At 41.2% G+C, this 24,436-nt stretch overlaps 2 protein-coding genes across 6 annotated transcripts in view; one reads left to right on the top strand and one right to left on the bottom strand.

The window, feature by feature from the left end:
* CCDC125 (coiled-coil domain containing 125) overlaps window positions 1–1,593 on the top strand; it is a 35,246-nt gene extending 33,653 nt beyond the window's left edge. For both annotated transcript variants that reach the window (XM_066376433.1, XM_066376423.1), the window contains one exon: window positions 112–1,593. In XM_066376433.1, coding sequence (XP_066232530.1) covers window positions 112–420 — 309 coding nt within the window. In that variant the 3' untranslated portion in view covers window positions 421–1,593. The remainder of the gene's footprint in view (window positions 1–111) is intronic.
* A 6,446-nt stretch (window positions 1,594–8,039) lies between these two features.
* Window positions 8,040–24,436, bottom strand: part of CDK7 (cyclin dependent kinase 7) — a 28,882-nt gene continuing 12,485 nt past the window's right edge. The window contains exons 6-10 of one of the 4 annotated variants that reach the window (XM_066376475.1): window positions 21,956–22,055; window positions 15,933–16,019; window positions 13,961–14,110; window positions 9,101–9,248; window positions 8,048–8,674 (exon numbers count right to left, since the gene is read on the bottom strand). In XM_066376475.1, coding sequence (XP_066232572.1) covers window positions 8,646–8,674; window positions 9,101–9,248; window positions 13,961–14,110; window positions 15,933–16,019; window positions 21,956–22,055 — 514 coding nt within the window. In that variant the 3' untranslated portion in view covers window positions 8,048–8,645. Of the gene's footprint in view, window positions 8,675–9,100; window positions 9,249–13,960; window positions 14,111–15,932; window positions 16,020–21,955; window positions 22,056–24,436 lie in introns of all 4 variants that reach the window. The other 3 variants (XM_066376465.1, XM_066376446.1, XM_066376456.1) reach the window with 3 other exon arrangements.

Here is a 24,436-nt window from a genome sequence, read left to right as displayed (position 1 = left end):
TGATTGACTTGACAGATAAAAGATTGAACATTTTGATCAGATACTTCTGACTGTAGCTTTATATGGTTATTTATTGACTAACTGGCACATTCTTCATTTCTGTGCACGCAGCTGAATGATAAAGAAGAAGCTCTGGCTCATCAGAGAAAAGTGAGCTACATGCTTGCTCGGGCACTGGAAGACAAAGACACAGGTTCAAAAAAGAGTAAAGAAAACTACCTCATGAATGACAATTTTCCATTTAAAAAAAGCCAGCAGAAAACCTCAGAATTCTCTGTTTTGCGTGATCCTGTACATTCAAGTGTTAAAATTTTTAATTCTGTCGGCTGCATTTGTTCAATCCGGCATCTTCATACAGATCAAAATGACACAAGAACTCTGAAGAGATACCATTCTTTGCCATCAAATATCATGTTTTGAAGACAAACCAGTTGAAAGTAGAACCAAGAGCTGTTTATGTCAAGACTCTGAAAAAGGATTATGTAAACATTACTACATCTTCAGAAGCTGTGTTTTCCGAGTACTCCTAAATTTTAGGAGGCAACTTAAAAAATACCCAAATGTTTTCTACAAGAAATTTATTAGTATTGTGTTGATGTATTTTATTTATAAATTATATTACTATATTTTATGAAGTTTTCAGTATTTACTAACACCTAAAAACAAAAACATTACCATATTTTCCCATGTATAAGATGCACCCTTTTTCAAAAAATTTGGGGTCTAATATCTGGGTGCGTCTTATACAGTGGTTGTAGATTTTTTTTACTTGCATTTCCCTTTTTTTTTTTTTTTTTGTATTTTTCTGAAACTGGAAACGGGGAGAGACAGTCAGACAGACTCCCGCATGCGCCCGACCGGGATCCACCCAGCACGCCCACCAGGGGGCAACGCTCTGCCCACCAGAGGGCGATGCTCTGTCCCTCCGGGGTGTCGCTCTATTGCGACCAGAGCCACTCTAGCGCCTGGGGCAGAGGCCAAGGAGCCATCCCCAGCGCCCGGGCCATCTTTGCTCCAATGGAGCCTCGGCTGCAGGAGGGGAAGAGAGAGGCAGAGAGGAAGGAGAGGGGGAGGGGTGGAGAAGCAGATGGGCGCTTCTCCTGTGTGCCCTGGCCAGAATCGAACCCGGGACTTTTGCACGCCAGGCCGACGCTCTACCACTGAGCCAACCGGCCAGGGCTGATTTCCCGCTTTTTTACATGGATGAGGAGTTGTATGAATTTTATGATGAATAAAACTTGATTTCAATAACTTTATGTAATACATTTTTTTTCCAAATTTCTGGCCCCAAAATTAAGGTGCGTCTTATACTTGGGGAAATACGGTATTTTGAGGAAAAACAAAAATTGTTTTAACTATTTATATTGATTACAGTGATCTTTGGCTCAAGCAATAATATAATGTAAATTAATGCTCTATAAATATATATAAGAAACTTCCTAGTAGTGATTGAATGTTAATTTTTGAAATACAATCATCTTGTTCTGTTTTTCAGGATTTTTTATTTGCCACATAAACTTCTTGTCAAAGCAGTGAAATTTTGTAGTGAGATGTACACAGAATTCTGGTAATCAGACCAGTCTGAATTAACTTCTTGTGTTTTGTTTGGGTTTCTTTCTTTTTTTTTTTTTAACAGAGACAGAGAGAGCGAGTCAGAGAGAGGGATAGACAGGGACAGACAGGAACAGAGAGATGAGAAGCATCAATCAGTTTTTCGTTGTGCTTTGCGACAGCTTAGTTGTTCATTGATTGCTTTCTCATATATGCCTTGACCGCGGGCCTTCAGCAGACTGAGTAACCCCTTGCTAGAGCCAGCGACCTTGGGTCCAAGCTGGTGAGCTTTTGCTCAAACCACATGAGCTTGCACTCAAGCTGGCGACCTCGACCTCGGGGTCTCGAACCTGGGTCCTTCCGCATCCCAGTCCGATGCTCTATCCACTGTGCCACCACCTGGTCAGGCTGTTTGGGTTTTTGTAGTGAGAGACAGACAATGTTGTAGACTGCAAATGGCAAAAAGCCTTTGTAAAATCGAGGCTTAGCAAAAGGCTAAGTCCTTCCCCCTCCACCTCCATATTGGCTATGATACTGAGTATTTGCACCCACTTCATTTGCTTGCTTAAGTTGCTAGAAGCAATTTACATGCCCTTCCTCTTGCTCTTTGTTTGTTCAGATGTTGGTTGATTTAGCTTATGAGTGGTAGGGGGATTCCTGTTTATGCCTTGGGAGAGTTCTTGTTTTAGCCTCAGATGTGTAACTTTGTATCAAGGACTTCCTTGATTTGCATATGGCTAAATAATAAAGCAAACGGGCTATGGGGCACTCAGGATATTGCCATCAGCATAGAAGAGGCCTCCTGATCCCATCCTTTTTTCTTAATGAATTGTTTTCTTAATTCCGCACCATTCTCACTCAAGACCCAGAATTACGAACCACGCTGATCCACGACAAGACAAGAAAGGAGAGAGCTGGCCTGACCTGTGGTGGCGCAGTGAGATAAAGCGTTGACCTGGAACACTGAGGTCGCCGGTTCGAAACCTTGGGCTTGCCTGGTCAAGGCACATATGGGAGTTGATGCTTCCTGCTCCTTCCCCTTCTCTCTCTCTCTGTCTCTCTCTCTCACTCCTCTCTCTCTAAAAAAAAAAAAAATCAATAAATAAAATTTAAAAAAAGGAGAGAACTGAGAAGTATCAACTCATAGTTGCAGCACTTTAGTTGTTCATTGATTGCTTCTTATACGTCCCTTGATGGGGGGGGTTCCAAACGAGCCAGTGACCCTTTGCTCAAGCCAGCGACTGTGGGGTCATGTTGATGATCCCGTGCTCAAGCCGGCAACCCCTCACTCAAGCTGGAGAGCCTGCGCTCCAGCTGGATGAGCCCATGCCCAACCCAGCAACCTCGAGGTTTCAAACCTGTTATCTCGGCATTCCAGGTCAATACTCTATCCACTGTGCAACCACCAGTAAGGCTAACTTTTTGGTTTTGATGCTGAATTTTAGGCCACTTAATGTTCTCTTTCTATAAATATTACATAGAAATAATACTTAATACCATTTGGGAATATTGCTGAATGAGTAGTATCAAAATTATGTCAGGCCTGACCTGTGGTGGCACAGTGGATAAAGTGTTGACTTGGAATGCTGAGGTTGCTGGTTTGAAACCCTGGGCTTCCTTAATCAAGGCACATATGGGAGTTAATGCTTCCTGCTCCTCTTCCCCATCTGTCTCTCTTTTTCTCTCTCTCTCTCTCTAAAAATGAATAAATAAAATAAAAAAAGTTAAAAAATATGTCAAAGAAAAATGCATTACATTGTCAGCAATTATAATAAAATAATAAAAATATAAAAAGATATATGGCTACCCTGAATACTACTTAAATATAATAGAATATAAGGCAATAATATAAACCATTTATAGTTGTGTTAAAAGGAAAGCGTTTAATTGGCATTAGTAAATAAAAATAAAAGCTGAAACCTTGGAAAATTTTGAAAAAAGGAGAAATGAGGAACTGTTGTTATTACATATTAAAATGTATTGTCCTGATAATAATGTAAAGCTACATTATTTAAAGCAGTGTGGTACCAGTAGGTCAATGGAATAGGATAAAAACATAGATCTAATATATATAAGAATTTCATATAAAGGTAACAAAAAGAAGGATCTGGGATTATCTAACACCACCAAAATTAGAAGTTAAATTACAAAAACTAGAAAGGTTCTTTTTTTTTTTTTTTTTTTTTTTAACAGAGATAGAGAGGGACAGACAGGAAGGGAGAGAAATAAGAGGCATCAGCTCTTCATTGTAGCACCTTAGTTGTTCATTGATTGCTTTTTCATATGTGCCTTGACCGGGGGGTTCCAGCAGAGCAAGTGACCCCTTACTCAAGCCAGTGACCTTGGGCTTCAAGCCAGCGACCTTTGGGCTCAAGCCAGCGACCATGGGGTCATGTCTATGATCCCACGCGCAAGCCAGCGACCCTGCGCTCAAGCTGGTGAGCCCCATGCTCAAGCCAGAGACCTTGGGGTTTCAAACCTGGGTCCTCGCATCCCACTTTGAAGCTCTATCTGCTGCACCACCACCTGGTCAGGCTAGAAAGGTTTTTTCTTAAGTGTGTGTGTGTGTGTGTGTGTGTGTGTGTGTAACAAAGTAATATAAATTGATAAAATCTGTAATACTCTGATAGGTGGACAAAGAATCAACAGTTCACAAAAGATGGATTACATATAGATAGCAAACATGAAGTAATATTCAACCACAGTGGAAATCAAAGAAACATTAATTATGAAATGTCAAAATAGCAAAAAGATCACAAAGATTATGTGAGTGCTAGAGTTGAGGTAAACTTTTAAAAATATATATTTTTTCATTTATTGATTTTAGGGAGCAAGAGGAAGGAGAAAAGAAAGACATTAACTTGTTGTTCCACCTATTTATGTATTCACTGATTGATTCTTTTATGTGCCCTGACCGGGGATTGAACCCACAACCTTGGTATAAGAGGAAAATGCTCTAATCAACTGACCTACCTGGCCAGACAGAGAGAGGAAAGGTCGATTTGTTGTTCCACTTACTTAAGCATTCTTTGGTTGATTCTTGTGTCTCCTGACCAGGGATAGAACCTACAACCTTGCTGCATCAGGACAACGCCTTCACCAATTAAGCTATCTGGCCACTGTTTTTTTTATTTTTTGAGAGTGTTAGAGATGAGAAGGGAGAGGATGAGACGCATCAATTCGTAGTTGCTTTCAATTTAGTTACGCATTGAGCTTTTCATATGTGCTTTCATCAAGGCTGTATGTGTTCCTTTACTTAAGCAGTGACCTGTGGGCTCAAGCTGGCAAGCTTTGGGATCCTGTGGACGGTTCCTCTGCTCAAGCCAGCAACCCCATGCTGATGAGCCCTCACTCAGAGTCGGCAACCTGGGGGCTTCAAACCAGGGACCTCAGAGTTCCACGTAGACACTCTTTCACCGTACCACCACTTGTCTGGCATATACATATATTTTTTATAGTAACCATCTAATAGGTATGAGATGCTATCTCATTGTGGTTGACTTGCATTTTCCTAGTGATTAGTGATGTTAAGCATCTTTTTCATGTTTGCCATTTCATATCATCTTTGGTAAAATGCCTATTTGAGTGTTTTGCCCATATATATATATTTTTAAATGTTTATTAATTATACAGAGGGGAGAGACAGAGTAAGAAAGGGGGGAGGAGCAGAAAGCATCAACTTTAACTCCCTATGTACCTTGACCAGACAAGTGCAGGGTTTTGAACCGGCAATCTCAGAGTTCCAAGTCGACGCTTTATCCACTGCGCCACCACAGGTCAGGCCTGTTTTGCCCATATTTAATAAAAAAAATTTTTTTTACTGCTAAGCTATAAAAGTTCTTTATATATTCTGGATATTAAGTCCTTACCTGAGATACAACTTATAAATATTTTCTCCCATTCCGCAGGTTGCCTTTTCTTTCTTTCTTTTTTTTTTTTTAATTTATTCATTTTAGAAAGGAGAGAGAGAGGGAGAGGAGAGAGAGACAGAGAGAGAGAAGGGGGGAGGAGCAGGAAGCATCAACTCCCATATGTGCCTTGACCAGGCAAGCCCAGGGTTTTGAACCGGCGACCTCAGCATTTCCAGGTCGACACTTTATCCACTGCGCCACCACAGGTCAGGCAGGTTGCCTTTTCACTGTTGACTATATTCCTTGATTCATACAAGTTTTTAATTATGATATAGTCCAATTTGTATTTTTACTTTTGTTGCTTATTTTTGGTGTCTTATCTAGGAAGTCCTTGCCAAATCTGATTATCATGAAGCTTTTTCCTGATGTTCTCTTTGAAGAGTTAACATAGTTGTAAGTCTTATGTTTAGGTCTTTGATCCTTTTTGAGTTAATTTTTGTACATGGTGTAAGTTAAGGGGCTTTCATTTTTAAGAATGATTGAATAGCTACTGGGAGTGTAAACTGATAAAACTACTTTGGAGAAAAATGGCAGTAGCAACACTAAAAATGCATATGCACATAAATGTTTTTTTAAACTTGTGAAAACCGAAAATAGGCAATTTTTTTTTTTTTTTTTTTTTTACAGAGCCAAAGTCAGAGAGAGAGAGAGATAGGGACAGACAGACAGGAATGGAGCGAGATGAGAAGCATCAATCATCAGTTTTTTGTTGCGACACCTTAGTTGTTCATTGATTGCTTTCTCATATGTGCCTTGACCGCGGGCTTTCAGCAGACCGAGTAACCCCTTGCTCAAGCCAGAGACCTTGGGCCCAAGCTGGTGAGCTTTGCTCAAACCAGATGAGCCTGCGCTTAAGCTGGCAACCTCGGGGTCTTGAACCTGGGTCCTCAGCATCCCAGTCTGATGCTCTATCCACTGCGCCACTGTCTGGTCAGCCCATGTGGCAAAATTCTAAAGATGATTTTCATGATTCCCATCTAGGAGGTAACTGCTATGAAGATAGATATATATATATATAATTTTTTTTTTCCCTAAAGAGAGAGGAAGGGGGGAAGAGATAAGGAGAGACAGAGGCATCAACTTGTTGTTCCATTCAGTTGTGTCATTGATTGCTTCTCATGTGTCCTGATTGGGGCTTGAACCAACAACCTCGGACTGAACTGGTGATGTAGGTGTTCTGGGACAATGCTTTATCCACCGCAACACCAGCCAGGGTTCATGAAGAGATTTTTAAGATGTATTTCAAATGTAAGTGAGCTGACCTTAATATAGGGATAACCCAGTCAGTGAGCCCCCTCCATTTTTTTTTGTTTGTTTTGGTGGGGTTTTTTTTGTATTTTTCTTAAGTTGGAAACCGGGAGGCAGTCAGACAGGATCCCGCATGCGCCCCACCGGGATCCACCCCACACGCCCACCAGGGGTCTACCCTCTGTCCATCCGGGGCGTCGCTCTGACGCAATCAGAGCCATTCTAGCGCCTGAAGCAGAGGCCACAGAGCCATTCTCAGCGCTCGGGCAGACTTTGCTCCAATGGAGCCTCGGCTGCGGGAGGGGAAGAGACAGAGAGGAAGGAGAGGGGGAGGGGTGGAGAAGCAGATGGGCGCTTCTCCTGTGTGCCCTGGCCGGGAGAACCCGTACTCCCGCACGCCAGGCCGACACGCTACCACTGAGCCAACCGGCCAGGGCCTCCATTTTTTTTTTTAAGAGCAGAGATTTTTCTATTGGTAGCAGACCGGAAGGCAGACAAATCTGAAGCACTGCTGCTGGCTTGCAGATGGAGAGTGCCATGTGACAAGGCACGTGCACTGCACTGAGAAGCTGAGGCCCTGAGGCCCTGGCTGACAGCTAGGAGGGATAGGTGGCATCTACATTAAAGCAGCATGAACTACATGAGCTTGGAGAAGATTGTTAGAGTCTCAGATAAGACCCCTGCCGAACTAATACCCTGATTTTGACTATGCAAAACACATAGTTGAGCCATGCCAGGTATCTGACCTGCAGAACTGTGAGCTAATAAATCTATGTTAATTTAACCTGCTACATCTATGGCCATTTTTATGAAGCAAAAGGAATATAAATGTCCATAAATAGAGCATGGGTAAGTAGTATTATATACATATTATATATATATATATATATATATATATATATATGGTATTATGTGTTATCTGACAGTTAAAACAAACTACATTTTTATATATTAACATGTTATTTAAAAATTTTGAGTAAAAAATGTACAGTGCGCCTGACCAGGTGGTGGCGCAGTGGATAGAGCGTTGGACTGGGACATGAAGGACCCGGGTTCAAGACCCCGAAGTCGCCAGCTTGAGCGCAGGTTCATTGGGTTTGAGCAGGGCTCACCAGCTTGGACCCAAGGTCACTGGCTCCGAGCAAGGGGTTACTCGGTCTGCTGTAGCCCCCTGGTCAAGGCACATGAGAATCAATCAATGAACAACTAAGGAACCGCAATGAAGAATTGATGTTTCTCATCTCTCTCCCTTCCTGTTTGTCTGTCCCTATCTGTCCCTCTCTCTGACTCTGTCTCTGCCAAAAAAAAAAAAAAAAAAGTACAGTATGAGATGTACAGTCTATCATTCATATAAAGGTTTTAGACCCCAAACAATCTGTATATTAGGACATGCATTGTTATAAACTCGTGTATAAAATCATGGGAGGACATACTCATTTCCCGAGTCATTCCCCTTTGGGTAGGCTGAAAAGGAAGGAACAGAATGGAATGACATATTAAAGGGACCTCAATTTTATCTATATTTTCTTTTTTCCTATTTAGTATATTAACACTTAAGTCTGAGTAGTAGGTATTTGCAGTGTTACTACTGCTATTTTTCTGTTTTTAAATACTACCCCTGCTACTACAAAGTCGTGATACTATATGGGTCAGATAATCAGAATAACGGATAATTATTTTAAGATTTCCTTAATTTTTGATTCTACATTTCAGAGAACTGAACTTATCTTACTTTTGTACTCTAAAGAGAAAAGTAAAAATTAAATTTGTTTTAAAATACATTTAATAAAAATAACCTAGTTTTATATATTTTACATGTGTAGAATATTTACAAATTCCTTCTACAGCATTTATTTAATGTTTACTATTTCTTCATTATTTTCCTTTTGGACTTTTTCCTTCAGTAGTAAAATACTGTCCAGTGTTATATGTTAACTAAAAAATTAGCTTCTTGGGTAATCCTCCTAGGAGAAAAAAAAGGGAGAAGTTGTTAGCATTTAATTTTATGACAATATTAACTAATCACTGCATTCATATTACATTTACTTTATTTGCTTTGATTTCCCAATAGCATTTGTTAAACATTAAGCATACATGGTAACAGTAGGAATTTATGAAGAGAATAAGGCACACACTGATAGTTCTCATAACTCGGAGGTATACTCAAAAGTGTCCTTGTCCTTTTAAAGAGCATAATGTTAAGTATTCTTAATGGGAGCAAATGCAGCTAAAATTAAATGAACACATTTTATCTACTTTTTACAATTTAAATTTATAAAAAGTACATTGCTAACAATCTACAGTTCTTAGTTTTTCTTTAGTCACTAGCTATATATTAGCCACTTGGAGTTTTCTGAATTCATTACCATTTCTTATAAAAATGAGTTTACCTTGTTCTAATGCCTCTGTTCTCTTCCGTTTTGTTGCCAGAGTTGGATTAGTCTGTTCCTTTAGAGCTTCCACTGGACAGTTTGGTCTTGGCAGCTGACATCCAGGTGTTGGCCCTGGACGGTTACTGAAATACTTAGTTTTCAATGCCTTTTAAAAGATATCAAAGAAAGTAAACTTTTAAAAAAAGTATTTTTTTTCCCTTCTTTTCCAAGTGAGAGGAGGGGAGATAGAGACTCCCACACGTACGCTAAATGGGATCCACCTGGCAACACCTGTCTGGGGCTGATGCTCTATCTGGGGCCATGCTTACAACTGAGCTATCTTTAGCACCTGAGGTGGAGGCTCCACTAGGCCATCCTCAGCAACTGGGGCAAATGCTTTTGAACAAATTGAGCCATGGCTGCAGGAGGAGGAGCGAGAAAGAGAGAAGTGGGCGGGGTGGAGAAACACATAGTCGCTTCTCCTGTGTGCCCTGACCAGGAATTGAACCTGGGACATCCACATGCCAGGCCAACACTCAACCACTGAGCCAACTGGCCAGGGCCTAAAAATGTTTTTTAAAAATTTCTTTACTAATTTTTAGAGAGAGAGAAATATCGACTTGTTCCACTTATTCATGCAATGATTGGTTGATTCCTGTATGTGCCCTGACCAGGGATTAAATCTACAACCCTGGCATATGGGGACAACACTCTAACCAACTGAGCAACCTGGCCAAGGCAGAAAGTAAACTTCTAAAAATCTGAACTGTGTTTAAGAAAATCTAACCTCCTTGCCTGACCAGTGGTGGTGCAGTGGATAAAGTGTTGACCCAGAATGCTGAGGTTGCTGGTTCTAAACCCTGAGGTTGCTGGCTTGAGTGTGGAATCACCCACACAATCCTAAAGCTCTCTAGCTTGAGCCCAAAGATTGCTGGCTTAAAAAGCCCAAGGTCACTGGCTTGAGCACAGAGACACTGACATGGCACTGGTCAAGGAACTTAGAAGTTCAATATACAACTAAAGTGAAAGCAACAAGTTGATGCTTCTCACTCTCTCTTCCTGTCTCTCTCTCTCTCAAAAAAAAAATCTAGCCTCTAAAATTGTTGGGAACATTAAAAATACTAAGTGAACAAATACCCTTGCTCCCAAAACAAGATTAATTTCAGGTATATGGACAAGCATACTACAAATAAACAAACATCTAGCAGCCTAAAATTAGCTGGTAATTCCATTACTATAAGGAGGCACTACCTTCTAATTTTCCCAGAGTCTATAGTAAATAGGAAATATCTTTAGTAAGACAGTGTATAAATTCAGCTCCCTATGTGTTATGGGCTATATAGTTCAAAACACAAAGAGCGAAACTTGCTTAAAAGAAAATTCCAAGTTTATTTATAACATCTATATGCAGAGTGGGACAAAAATAGGTTAACAGTTGTTCACATGGAAAATAACAATAAATATTAATACAAGAATAAATTCTGTTTCATGTACTCACAACTGTAAGCCTACTTTTGCCTCACCTTATATTCAAATTCTAAATCATGTGAATATAAATTCTTGAAAAAATAAAGCTTTTAAAAAAATACAATAGTTTTGCCCTGGCCGGTTTGCTCAGTGGTAGAGCGTCGGCCTGGCATGCAGGAGTCCCGGGTTCGATTCCCAGCCAGGGCACACAGGAGAAGCACCCATCTGCTTCTCCACCCCTCCCCCTCTCCTTCCTCTCTGTCTCTCTCTTCCCCTCCTGCAGCCAAGGCTCCACTGGAGCAAAGTTGGCCCGGGTGCTGAGGATGTCTCCATGGCCTCTGCCTCAGGTGCTAGAATGGCTCTGGTTGCAACAGAGCGACATCCCAGATGGGCAGAGCATCGCCCCCTGGTGGGCAAGCCGGGTGGATCCCAGTTGGGCGCATGCAGGAGTCTGTCTGACTGCCTCCCCGTTTCCAACTTCAGAAAAATACCAAAAAAAAAAAAAAAAAAGATACAATAGTTTTGAAACAAGGGATTAAAATCCAACAATCGACTGCAAATTGACAGAAATGATACCTGGAAGAACTTGCCCAACGTATTTCTATTTTTTACCAGTCCACTGGTCTATAATAAGATATTTTACTTGAGTCCAAAATTCAAATAAAAATACTTTTTTCTAAATGATTTATTTGTCAAGTTCATACATTACTTGCATCATAGTACTGTTTAACAGCCACAATAATTTAAGGTATTTCCTTTTGGATAATTCTCTTAAGGTCAAAAAGAGGCCCATATAAACTCTTTAAGCATTCCCCACCAACATTATATTATTAAAGTAATGATTTAGAGATTCCTTACATCCAAATCATAGCAGTTCGTTAAGCACATTAAGCTAATTCTGGGCTACACAGGGATCGAAGAAAGGAAGAGTACCTCATTCCAATTTTAAGAAAGAGCCAAAACCCATTTTAAAAATTTCATTCTGTCAAAATACAACTGAAATTAGTTATCACAACTACTATTTTCCTGTAAGGTTTGAGTTTTACTGTTAATGAAAACAACTTTCTAGATAATTTGGATCTGGTCTAAAGTTTCTTTCTTTTTTTTTAAGTGAGAGGAGCGGAGATAGAGAGACAGACTCCTGCATGTGCTCAGACCAGGTTCCACTTGGCAACTCTCATCTGGGGGTGATGTTCAAATCAACCGAGCTATCTTCAGCACCCGAGGCTGATACTCAGACCAACTGACCTATCCTCAGTGCCTGGGGCTGATGCTTGAGTGAATCGAGCCACTGGATGCAAGAGGGGAAGAGAGAGAGAAAACAGAGAGGGAGAGGGAGGGGAAAAGAAGCAGATGATCACTTCTCATGTGTGCCCAGACTGGGGATAGAACCCAGGATGTCTGCATGCCAGGCTGACACTCTTATCCACTCAGCCACTGACCAGGGCTGAAGTTTCTTATGAATGGAGATAATATATAAATGCACATGGGTGAAAAGGTGGTGAGCAAGTTACTTTTTTGAAATTAGAAGAGTAATTCTAATGATGATATATCTAGCAGGCATGTATGAATGTAGCATTTACATAAAAAGAGAAGGCTTACAGAAGTAAATGCATTCAACAATAATCTGGTACTCAGTATAAGTGAGACAAAGCTCACTTTGTATCCTTGATATATTGTGCATTAACATGCTTTGTTAGGATTGGAAGCCCTGAAATTTCATTTAATCAGTTTCTTCCTTTATGAGGCCAAATCATTGTACTACTTTGCATTTTTATATATCCCTGCTCTGACATTGTGTTTGTGATTCTACCCTTTTTTGTTAGTGTGCTGGCTTTTGAAACAAAAGAAAATGTTCTTTTTTAAATCTGTAGTTCTTATATTTTTGTGTCCTCTTATAGAGCAGATATACTTGGTCTCAAATTTTTCTTGAGTTTTATTCTTACACTGCTCAAAAAAATTAGGGGACATTTCAAAATGAATATAAAGAAATAAAAAAAACACTTGATTTTTTTTTTTACGAAACAAAAACATCAGAAAAACAACAAATCAAAGAAAGTTGTTCAATTATGCAAATTAGATGCAAAACTAACTTTTACTTCATTTGTGAAAATGCACTATACAAAAGGTTGAAAGTGTCTGACCAGGCGGTGGCGCAGTGGATAGAGCGTTGGACTGGGATGCGGAGGACCCAGGTTCGAAACCCTGAGATCGCTGACCTGAGTGTGGGCTCATCTGGTTTGAGCAGGGCTCACCAGCTTGATCCCAAGGTCGCTGGCTCAAGCAAGGGGTCACTCAATCTGCTGTAGCCCCCCCCCCCCCCCAAGGCACATATGAGAAATCGATCAATGAACAACTAGGTGCCACAACTATGAGCTGATGCTTCTCATGTCTCTCCCTTCCTGTCTGTCTGTCCCTATCTGTCTCTGTCACCAAAAAAAAAAAGGTTGAAAGTACTGGAGTATCTGCACGTTCCCTAATCTTGAAAGTACATTCTGAAATATCCCCTAATTTTTGTGAGCAGTATATTTCCCTTAAACACTGTCAGGTTCAGTGTTTGTTCTAGTTGGAGACTCTTCCAATCCCTTATAAGCCCACAGTTGTATCAGACAGTACCATTTTCTCCCCATTGTCACTTTCTGACTGTGACAATGACCAGTGTGCATATTTGGACTGTATTTCTGGGAACTAACAAAACACTTTAGGCATCGGCTTGACACAAGATTTAAATTAATACATAATACTTAATTGAAATATATAAAGTCTTTTTTTGTGTGTAGCAGAAACAGAGAGAGAGTCAGAGAGGGACAGACAGACAGGAAGCGAGAGAGATGAGAAGCATCAATTCTTCATTGAGGTTCCTTAGTTGTTCATTGATTGATTTCTCATATGTGCCTTGATGGCGGGGGGGGGGAGGGTTTACAGCAGACCAAGTGACCCCTTGCTTGAGCCAGTGACCTTGAGCTCAAGCTGGTGAGCCTTGCTCAAACCAGATGAGCCTGCGCTCAAGCTGGCGACCTCGGGTCTCGAACCCGGGTCCTCCGCGTCCCTGTCTGATGCTTTATCCACTGCGCCACCGCCTGGTCAGGTGAATATACCAGGTCTTAACAGGTACAAACCTTGTTATTTTTTTTTCTCTAGGTAGATTACTTGAAAGCCAATTAATTATAAAATTGATATCTACTTATTGCCAATAAACTCTCCTGTGGTTGTGTATGCATGATGTAATTTAATCCCAGTCTGAACAGTGTTTGTATCTTGAAGATAAAATCTGTTATTCTTTAAAACAAAAACACATCTTTTCAGTATATAAGTATGGTTAGAAAATCTTACAAAATTCTATCTTTATCTTATCAATGCTACAATTAAGATTACCCTACTTCCTAATATAAGAAAAATATACTAAAATACCTGGGTGGCTGTAATTCGAGTACACGGATTAAATAAAAATAAGCCTTGAATGAGAGCTAGCAAGTCATCTCCTGCTGCAATGAAGATGTGCTGTAACGGGATTCCAGGGAAACTCTTAAATGTCACAAAATCTGGAAGACTGCACATGTCCTGTAAAAATAGTTTCATAATTCAAATTTAAGTAAAGGATTAAAAGGCACACAAATTTCAAATGAAGAAATAAAACAGTCATAAATAATGATCTATGTAGAAAATCCCAAGAAATCTATTTTTAAAATCCTAGAATTATTGAGTGGGACAAAGCTGAACAATATAAATATGCAAAAATTGATTGTAGGTCTATTTTCTAGCATGTGGAGACTAAAATTTTAAAAATGCAATTTAGAATCACTAAAAAGAACAATGAAATACTTAGTTAAAAATCTAACAAAGCATGTGTAGAACTCCTATACTGAAAGCTACATAACACTGATGAAATAAATCAAAGCTCTAAATAAATAGTGAGACCTATCATGTTCATGGACTAGAAGATTCATCATCATTAAGATGTTCATTCTCCTCTAATTTATATATAGGTTTAATGCAACTCTTACCAAAATTATGGCAAAATTATTATATAGGAATATTCTAAAATTTATATGGTAGCCAAAGGAATTATAAAATAGCTAAAATAACTTTGAAAAAAAAAAGTGAGAGAAATCAGTCTACCTGAGTTTAAGACTTAAAAACTGACCCTGACGCCTGGCCGGTTGGTTCAATGGTAGAGCGTCGGCCCAGTGAGTGGAAGTCCAGGGTTTGATTCCTGGTCAGGCCACACAGGAGAAGCGCCCATCTGCTTCTCCATCCTTCCCCCCCTCCTTCCTCTCTGTCTCTCTCTTCCCTTCCCACAGCCAAGGCTTCATTGGAGCAAAGTTGGCCTGGGCGCTGAGGATGGCTCTGTGGCCTCTGCCTCAGGCACTAGAATAGCTCTAGTTGCAAGGGAGCAATGCCCTAGAAGGGCAGAGCATCTCCCCCTGATGGGCATGCCGGTGGATCCTGGTTGGGCACATGTGGGAGTCTCTCTGCCTCCCCACTTCTCACTTCAGAAAAATACAAACAAAACAAAACAAAAAAAACCCTGACCCTGACCTAAGTCTCAGACCTCATACAAAAATTAACTCAAAAAGGATCACAGCTATCAATTGTATCAATAAATGATAGCTATAAGGGCATGTTTTACAATTAGAACATATAGCAAACTTTCAATTAGAATGCTAAGAAAGTAATAGTACAAAAGGAACTCCTTAGACTCACTTTCAGCTTCAGATAATTTCATTGCCTTTTTTTTTTTTCTGAAGTGAGAAGTGGGAGGCAGAGAGACAGACTCCTACATGCACCCAACTGGGATCCACCCAGCAAGCCCGCTAGGGGGCGATGTTCTGCCCATCTGGGGTGTTGCTCTGTTGCAACTGGAGCCATTCAAGCTCCTGAGGCAGAGGCCATGGAGCCATCCTCAGCGCCCGGGGCCAACTTTGCTCCAATGGAGCCTTGGCTGCAGGAGGGGAAGAGAGAGACAGAGAGGAAGGAGAGGGGGAGGGGTGGAGAAGCAGATGGGTGCTTCTCCTATGTGCCCTGGCCGGCAACTAAACCCAAGACTTCCAAATGCCAGGCTGACGCTCTACCACTGACCCAACCGGCCAGGGCCTCATTGCAGTTTTAACCAGAAAGTAGTCTAATCAAAATTTCTCTTCTCTAATACTTATTTCCCCAGAGATGGGGCAATAACAGGAAAAAAAGTCAGAAGGTCTATAATTTTAATAAATAAATAAGGATATTTTACTGAACTGTGTATGTAAAATTTAGCAACTTAAATTATTAGCAAATTAATTACTAGTAAACTAAGACAATGAATACATTTCTTAAAAGTAATATTTACATGACAGCACTATATAGAATCCTAACTAAATTTCAAAGAAAATGTATAGAGGCTCACAGGCCACTGTTCCTCAGTTGGTGTGCCCAAAGTTTCAAATATTCTTGTTAGTTGATCAAGGTCTGAATCTCCTGGCAAAAAAGGAACCTGGAAGAAAGTGAAAGGCAAATATTTCAAGGTGGTTTGTAACAGTTATGTAAACAGAACTAAAATTTAATAAGAAAAGCCAAACTGTAACAAAAATTAAAATGTAGTTGGGATGTGGCATTCGATTCTGTCTTTGCTAACCTGCTAACCTGGTAAACAACACATTGCCCATTATATATTCACTCCACAAATCTTCTAATAGCCACTTTTTTTTTAGCAAGAGACACAGAGAGGGACAGATACGGATAGATAGAAATAAAGTGAGAGAGATGAGAAACATCAACTAACTCATAGTTGCAGCACCTTAGTCGTTCATTGATTGCTTTCTCATATGTGCCTTTACCAGGGGGCTCCAGCTGAGCCAGTGACCCCTTGCTTAAGCGAGTGATCTTTGGGATTGAGCCAGCAACCATGGGGTCATATCTATGATCCTCATGCTTAAGCCAGGGACCCCACACTCTATCCAGATGAGGCCATGCTCAAGCCGGTGACTTCGGGGTTTCAAGCCTGGGTTTTCTGCGTCCCAGGCTGATGATCTATCCACTGCGCCACTACCTAGTCAGGCTTCTAATAACCACTTATCACTGGTATAAGTATTTTTTTAAATTATTGTTTTATTAGGGTGACACTAGTTAACTTAATTATACAGGTTCAGGTGCCCAAGTCTACAAGATACCTTCTGTACACTGTAATATATGTTCCCCCCCCACAAGTGAAGTCCTCGTCCATCACCATTTGTCCCCCCATACCCTACTCAACCTCCCCCGATCCCAACAATCACCACCCTGTTGTCCATGTCTGGAAGTTTTGGGGGTTTTTTTGGTCCCTTTTTGCTCTATTCTTCTACCTCCCTTGCTATTTCTACGGTATATAATTTTAGAGGAGGTTTTGATCAATTTTATTTTATTTTATTTTATTTTTTTTTTAATCTTTTTTTTTTTTAATTTATTCATTTTTAGAGAGGAGAGGGAGAGACAGAGAGAGAGAGAGAGAGAGAGGAAAGACAGAGAGAAGGGGGGAGGAGCTGGAAGCATCAACTCCCATATGTGTCTTGACCAGGCAAGCCCAGGGTTTCGAACCGGCGACCTCAGCATTTCCAGGTCGACGCTTTATCCACTGCGCCACCACAGGTCAGGCGATCAATTTTATTTTTAAATGATTTGAATTACATTGACTACTTTGATTGGATACAGCCTTGTTATAGCACCTGTTTTTTAGTTTAAGCAGGTTTTTATTTTTTTTTTTTAAACATTTGCTCTTTTCTTTATTTTTATTTATTTATTTATAATTTTATTTATTCATTTTTAGAGAGGAGAGAGAGAAGGAGAGAGAGAAAGGGGGAGGAGCTGGAAGCATCAACTCCCATATGTGCCTTGACCAGGCAAGCCCAGGGTTTCGAACCGGCGACCTCAGCATTTCCAGGTCGACGCTTTATCCACTGCGCCACCACAGGTCAGGCGTTTAAGCAGGTTTTTATTTTTATATTTCATTTTCTTTTTCTTTTTTTTGGTGACAGAGAAGGAGATAGTGAGGCAGACTCCAGCACGTGCTCTGACCAGGATCAACCTGGCAACCCCATCAGGGGCCAATGCTCAATCAAGTATCGAGCTACTTTTTAGTGCCTGAGGTTAAGCAGCCTTTTAAACCCATTTTTATTGCCTAATTGATGGTGGTGCAGTAGACAGAGGTATCAATCTGGGATGTTGAGGTTTCAGAAACCTCAAGGTTGCAGCTTGAGCACAGGATCATCAACATGATCCCTTGTTTGCTGGCTTGAAACCCAAGGTTGCTGGCCTTAGTGAGGTGTCACTGGCTTGGCTGGTGCCCCTCCCCTGCCCATCAAGGCACATATGAGAAGCAATCAATGAACAACTAAAGTGACACAACTATGAGTTGATGCTTCTCATTTCTCTCCTTACTGTCGCTCTCTCAAAAAAATAAAAAACACCTACTTTAATAAAATTTACATTTATTAAAGAAAAACAACTCTTCAAAAAGGGTTGAATGCATATAATAGCAAACCTTTCTATTAACTAGCCTGCTTTCAACATTACATAACTATCAATATTACATACTATTATAACATACATATAACTTAGAATTATATATAGCAGTATTATCTGATTATTTTACTTTTAATTATTATCTGTTTGGACTACAGAATCTCACCACAGATCTCAAACTATACAGATCTAGAACTGTATGGGTACCATTCTATTAGTCATATTTTCAAATGAGCAAAAAAGAAACACTTTCCTTTAATTGTGTAGGACAAAAAATATGGCAAAATGGTACAATTCTTCACCAATTAGGACTACCTGTGCTTGCTTTATAACCTTAATAGTGATTCCAGCAAGAATGCCAAGGGATAATAAGACTCCAACTATGATTTCTACCAGGTCCACAATTTCTAAACATCTATTCTCACCTGCTCTCTCCCCTTACTTTCTCAGTGGCACGATTAGTCATAACATTAGGGGCTAGAGGATTGTTTTACTTGGTCATGAGTTCACTGTGCTTTTGGCTGCTATGTCAAATGTGCAATTGAGGAAAACTCTGTGTACTTGTGAACAGCAGAGCTGCCATGCTGGCTAATTCACAGGGCCCAATACTAGCAACAGAGGTTACCACATCATCAAGACTAAATGTAAAGGTACTTCTGCAAGCACCTAGAGCAGTGGTTCTCAAACTGTTTGAAGTTAACGTGCATTTAAAATCCTACAAATAATTGTAGGTGCACTATATACAAGTTTCTGAGAAATATAATAATTAAGTCAAATATTAAAGAAAAAAAATAAAGTCCAAGCGTGCTTTTATGGTAATTAAATGAAATAAATACGACAAAATTAAATTTATTCTGACATTAAAAAACATTTTTATGTTACATTTTTTGAGTTACGCTTTTTAGAATTCATAAAAAAGAGGGGTTAAAAAATAAAAAAAAAACAGCCTGACCAGGCGGTGGCACAGTGGATAGAGCGTCAGACTGGGATGCAGAAGACCCAGGTTTGAGACCCCAAGGTCACCAGCTTGAGCGTGGGCTTATCTGGTTTGAGCAAAAGCCTACCAGCTTGAACCCAAGGTCGCTGGGTCCAACAAGGGGTTACTCGGTCTGCTGAAGGCCCGCGGTCAAGGCACATATGAGAAAGCAATCAATGAACAACTAAGGTGTTGCAATATGCAATGAAAAACTAATGATTGATGCTTCTCATCTCTCTCCATTCCTGTCTGTCTGTCCCTGTCTATCCCTCGCTCTGACTCATTCTCTGTCTCTGTAATAAATAAATAAATAAATAAATAAATAATAAAGACTTAAAAAATAACAACAAAAAGTTATCTTTTTATATATATAGATACATTCTTAGTAAGATTTAGTAAATTTGGCAGGTCCGGGTGCAAACGTGTTAAGTTTTTCATTCTTGTGTTTATGAGAAACATGAGCCTGATGTGTCCTAGCGATTTCTTCAATGTTTGGGCATATATTTGAAAGGCAAACTCTCATTTTCTCATCAATACATTGAAGAATTCCTCTCTTTTTACTTTTAATTATGTTGAGAGTAGAAAATCCTAATTCACATAAATAGGATGTTGAAAATAGTAAAATGTTCAAGGCTTTTTTAGATATTGCCACATATTCTTCTTTTATAAAAATCCAAAAGGCTTCAAGAGACAATTCCTTATGTTTAATCATCAATCCAAAACCCCCACCATACATATCATCTTAACTTTACACCAAACAAAGGATAGAAGAAACTTGCTTCCAGTCTTTCCAGGGAACATGGGGGGTGATGTAAACAATCCAGCACCATAGCTTAACAGCCTTTTGCAAACTAATCAGGCAAGTGAGGTGGGGGGGTTGGGCACTGTCAGCTTACAGCCAATTCCCCACACCTCTGTCCCCCAAAAATCTAAACTCCAAAAACCCTGTTGGTTTTTTGGTCCCCAACAAGCACATATGTCTCTGCAGTACCATAGGGCGCACCTGGAAATTTTCTAGGGTGCAGCAGTGCGCCCTGGCGCACACTTTGAGAACCACTGACCTAGAGGGATGAACTGCTTGAAATGATGCACAGAATTCCCACTAAACTAAAAGAGATGTTTAAGAAAGTAATTTTTTTCTCTGGTGTACCGAAGCTACTTTCTGTGTCCAAGGAAATAAACAGCTATATTTTTGTATCTTGGGTTGACATGTCTTTAAATACATATGGCTTGAGGAGAGGGAGAGTAGGGACTGGAATGTGGAATGTAGTGAGAAAATCAGCTTCAATAGAATTCCTCAATATTCCTTGCTCTTAGGACTAACCTTACCTTTGTAATTAAAGAAAACTTTCCAAGTCAGCACATTTCCCCCCAATGAGGGCAGGGAGAGGATGTTTTACAGTAAAATGGTCTCAGTCAGAGAAATGGTTGAAGACCACCATGTCTGCTCTGCTTCAGCGGAACTAAAATAAATGATCCTTTCACACAAGGTTTCAAGTTGTTACACAGAGTTGCAGCTGCAATGGTTGGTATTAGATAGCTCTCAGAGAGTACATTTACATGGTCCCAAACAAAGTCCCCAGAGTACAAAAGTTCATCCTAACACATTTAGTTACCGTAGAGATATTATCGTATTAAAACCCAAAGAGAGTTTTATTACAGTTATATTTCAAAACATAGAATGATCAATAAACCTTCATTGTCTCAAATGGGGAGGTGTTCTCATCTCCCCGCCTTCTCTCTCTTTTCTTTTTCTGAGAGAGAAAGGGAGATGAAGAAGCTCAATTACTAATTGTGGCACTTTATTAATTTATTTATTTAAATTTTTTGTGTGTGGCAGAGACAAAGAAAGTCAAGAGAGAGGGACAGACAGACAGGAAGGGAGAGAGACGAGAAACATCAATTCTTTGTGGCGGCATCTCAGTTGTTCACTGATTGATCTCCTACATGTGCCACGACCAGGGGGCCACAGCAGACCGAGTGACCCCCTGCTCTAGCTAGTGACCTTGGGCTCAAGTTGGTGAGCTTTGCTCAAACCAGATGAGCCCGCGCTCAAGCTGGTGACCTCAGGGTCTCAAACCTGGGTCCTCCACATCCCAGTCCGACACTCCATCCACTGCGCCACCTCCAGTTCAGGCGCACTTTATTTATTTTTTAAATTTAGTTATTGATGTTAGAGAAGGAGAGAAGAGAGAGACAGAATAACTGATCAGTTCCTGTCTGTGCCCTCACTGGGGAACAAACCGGCAACCTCGGCGCTTCGGGACAATGCTCTAACCAGCTGAGCTCTCTGACCAGGGCTGTTGTGACACTTTTGTTGAGGAATGATTGCTTCTTATATGTGCCTTCATCAGGGGGTGCTGGCAGAGCCATGGACCCCTGGTTCAAGCCAGCGACCTTGTGCTCAAGCCAGTGACCATGGGATCATTTCGATAACGCCATGCTCAAACCAGCGACCCCACGCTCAAGCTGGCAAGCCTGCACTAAAGCCGGTGACCTCAGGGTTTTGAACCTAGGACCTCAGCATCCCAGGTTGATGCTCTATCCACTGCATCACCACTGGTCAGGCTATTCTCATCTCTTACTAGTATTAGTAAAAAGGTTGCTTTAGAGCAGGGGTCTCAAACTCGCAGCCCACGGATGCAGCCCACCGAACAATTTTGTGCGGCCCGCAGACTAATCCACAAAGTTCAAAATATTTTGGATAAAATTAAGTAAGCCTAGGGGCCTACTTGTATTTGCCGAACGGCTGTGATCTTGCTCTGCCCACATGCTGAGTTGAGTTTGAGACCCTGCTTTAGAGGTAGGTTTCTTTTTTTAAAATTGGTCTGTTGGCTTTTTGTTGTAAGGATGATGCTCCTCTCTGGGAATTATCTCTGGGAAGATAATTCCTCCACAAATTATAAGAACAAACACCTAGAACAATAATGAATTATGTACATAAATTCAAGACTTACCCTTAGAAGCAACTCTGCTAATATACAGCCCACAGCCCACATGTCCACACCTACACCATACATTCTAGCACCAAACAGTAATTCAGGGGCCCGATACCACCTGAAGAACAAAAAGAAATAGTCATTTTAGAATGAAGTTACTGAAATATTTCTTAAGAGAAAACTCCTCAGTGAAACATGAATCCACTGATGAAATTCACCTTTATGGATATATTAACTGAAGAAAGGTTCTGTGTTGTTTGTAGGAAACATATATAGGTCCTTGGTCCATTTACTCTCACACTTTTTATTTATTTTTTGTGTGACAGAGAGAGAGAGAGAGAGAGAGAGAGAGGGAGGAACAGATAAGGACAAACGGACAGGAAGAGAGAGAGATGAGAAACATAAATTCTCTGTTGCAGTTCATTAGTCTCCTTAGTTGTTCATTGATTGCTTTCTCATATGTGCCTTGACTGGGGGGCTGCAGCAAAGCGAGTGACTCCTTGCTCAAGCCAGTGACCCTGCACTCAAGGCAGCAACCTTAGGGCTCAAGCCAGCAACCATGGGGTCATATCTATGATCCTATGCTCAAGCCGGCAACCCTACACTCAAGCTGGTGAGCCTGCACTTAAGCCGGATGAGCCCACACTCAAGCCGGTGACCTTGGGGTTTTGAACCTGGGTCCTCTGTGTCCCAGTCCGATGCTCTATCTACTGTGCCACCTCCTGGTCAGGCTCTCATACTTCTTTAGATAATTACTACTTTCTCCTGAAAACCCCAGAACCAACCATCCTCAGCTGATGACCTTGCTTCCTACCTCACTGAAAAAAATCAAAGTAATAAAAATAATTTTGCTCTGGCTGGATAGCTCAGATGGTTTGAGCATTGGCCCAAAGCACAGAGGTTGCTGATTCAATTCCTGATCAGGGCACATACAGGAACAGATTGCTGTCTCTCTCTCTAAAATCAATAAAATAAACACAAAAATTTCTACAGACACACTCAGTCATTTGTACTCACACAATCTACCTTCCCATCTGTAACTATCCTTGACTTTTTTTTATAAGTGAGAGGTGAGAGTCGGAGACAGACTCCCACATGCCCCAACAGGGATCCACCTTGCAAGCCCCCTAAAAGGTGATGCTCTGCCTGTCTAGGCCGCTGCTTCGTTGCTCAGCAACCCAGCTATTTTGGCACCTGAGGTGAGGCCATGGAGCCATCCTCAGTGCCTGGGGCCAACTTTGCTTGAACCATTCAAGCCATGGCTGTGGGAGGGAAGACAAGAGAAAAAGATGGGGGAGGGGGTGGAGAAGCAGATGGTGGCTTCTACTTTGTGCCCTGACTGAAAATCGAACCCAGGATTTCCACATGCTGGGCCAATACTCTACCACTAAACCAATGGGCCAGGGTCTATCCTTGACTTTTCAATTTTTTGTGACAGAGACAGAGTGAGGGATAGATATAGATAGACAGACAGGAAGGGAGAGAGAGATGAGAAGCACCAATTCTTCATTGCAGCTCCTTAGCTGTTCATTGACTGCTTTCCCATATGTGCCTTGAAGGGGGATGGGGGGACTCCAGCAGAGAGAGTGACCGCTTGCTCAAGCCAGTGACCTTTGGGCTCAAACCATTGACCTTGGGCTTCAAGCTAGCAACCATGGGATCATGTCTATGATCCCATGCTCAAGCCAGCAACCCCGCACTCAAGCCGTGAGCCCACACTCAAGCCAGTGACCTTAGGGTTTTGAACCTGGGTCCTCTGTGTCCCAGTCTGACACTCTATCCACTGCGCCACTGCCTAGTCAGGCTATCCTTGACTTTTTAAAGCAATCCATCCACTTGGGCACTAGATACTGTGCTCTCTTGCCTATTTTCAAGGATACTGCTCCTTTAATTGTCTCCTCTTTCTCCTGTATCAACTCTCTTTTCTTTAATGAACTATTACCAGAATGTACAAATGTATCATTATTTCTCTTGCCTTAAAAAAGAAAAAACTAAAGAAACAAACAACAAAAATTTTGACCCTACTTCCCCTAACAGCTACCTCCACATTCTCTGGTTAGTCTGAAGAGTTGTCTGTTCTTTTTTTTTTTTTTTTTTTTTCATTTTTCTGAAGCTGGAAACAGGGAGAGACAGTCAGACAGACTCCCGCATGCGCCCGACTGGGCTCCACCCGGCACGCCCACCATGGGGCAACGCTCTGCCCACCAGGGGGCGATGCTCTGCCCATCCTGGGCGTCGCCATGTTGTGACCAGAGCCACTCTAGCGCCTGAGGCAGAGGCCACAGAGCCATCCCCAGCGCCCGGGCCATCCTTGCTCCAATGGAGCCCCGGCTGCGGAAGGGGAAGAGAGAGACAGAGAGGAAAGCGCGGCGGAGGGGTGGAGAAGCAAATGGGCGCTTCTCCTGTGTGCCCTGGCCGGGAATCAAACCCGGGTCCTCCGCATGCTAGGCCGACGCTCTACCGCTGAGCCAACCGGCCAGGGCGAGTTGTCTGTTCTTA

The sequence above is a fragment of the Saccopteryx leptura genome, chromosome 1 (genome assembly GCF_036850995.1).
Source record: "Saccopteryx leptura isolate mSacLep1 chromosome 1, mSacLep1_pri_phased_curated, whole genome shotgun sequence".
Taxonomy (NCBI): Eukaryota; Metazoa; Chordata; class Mammalia; order Chiroptera; family Emballonuridae; genus Saccopteryx; species Saccopteryx leptura.
This window is presented reverse-complemented; position numbering and strand designations above follow the sequence as displayed.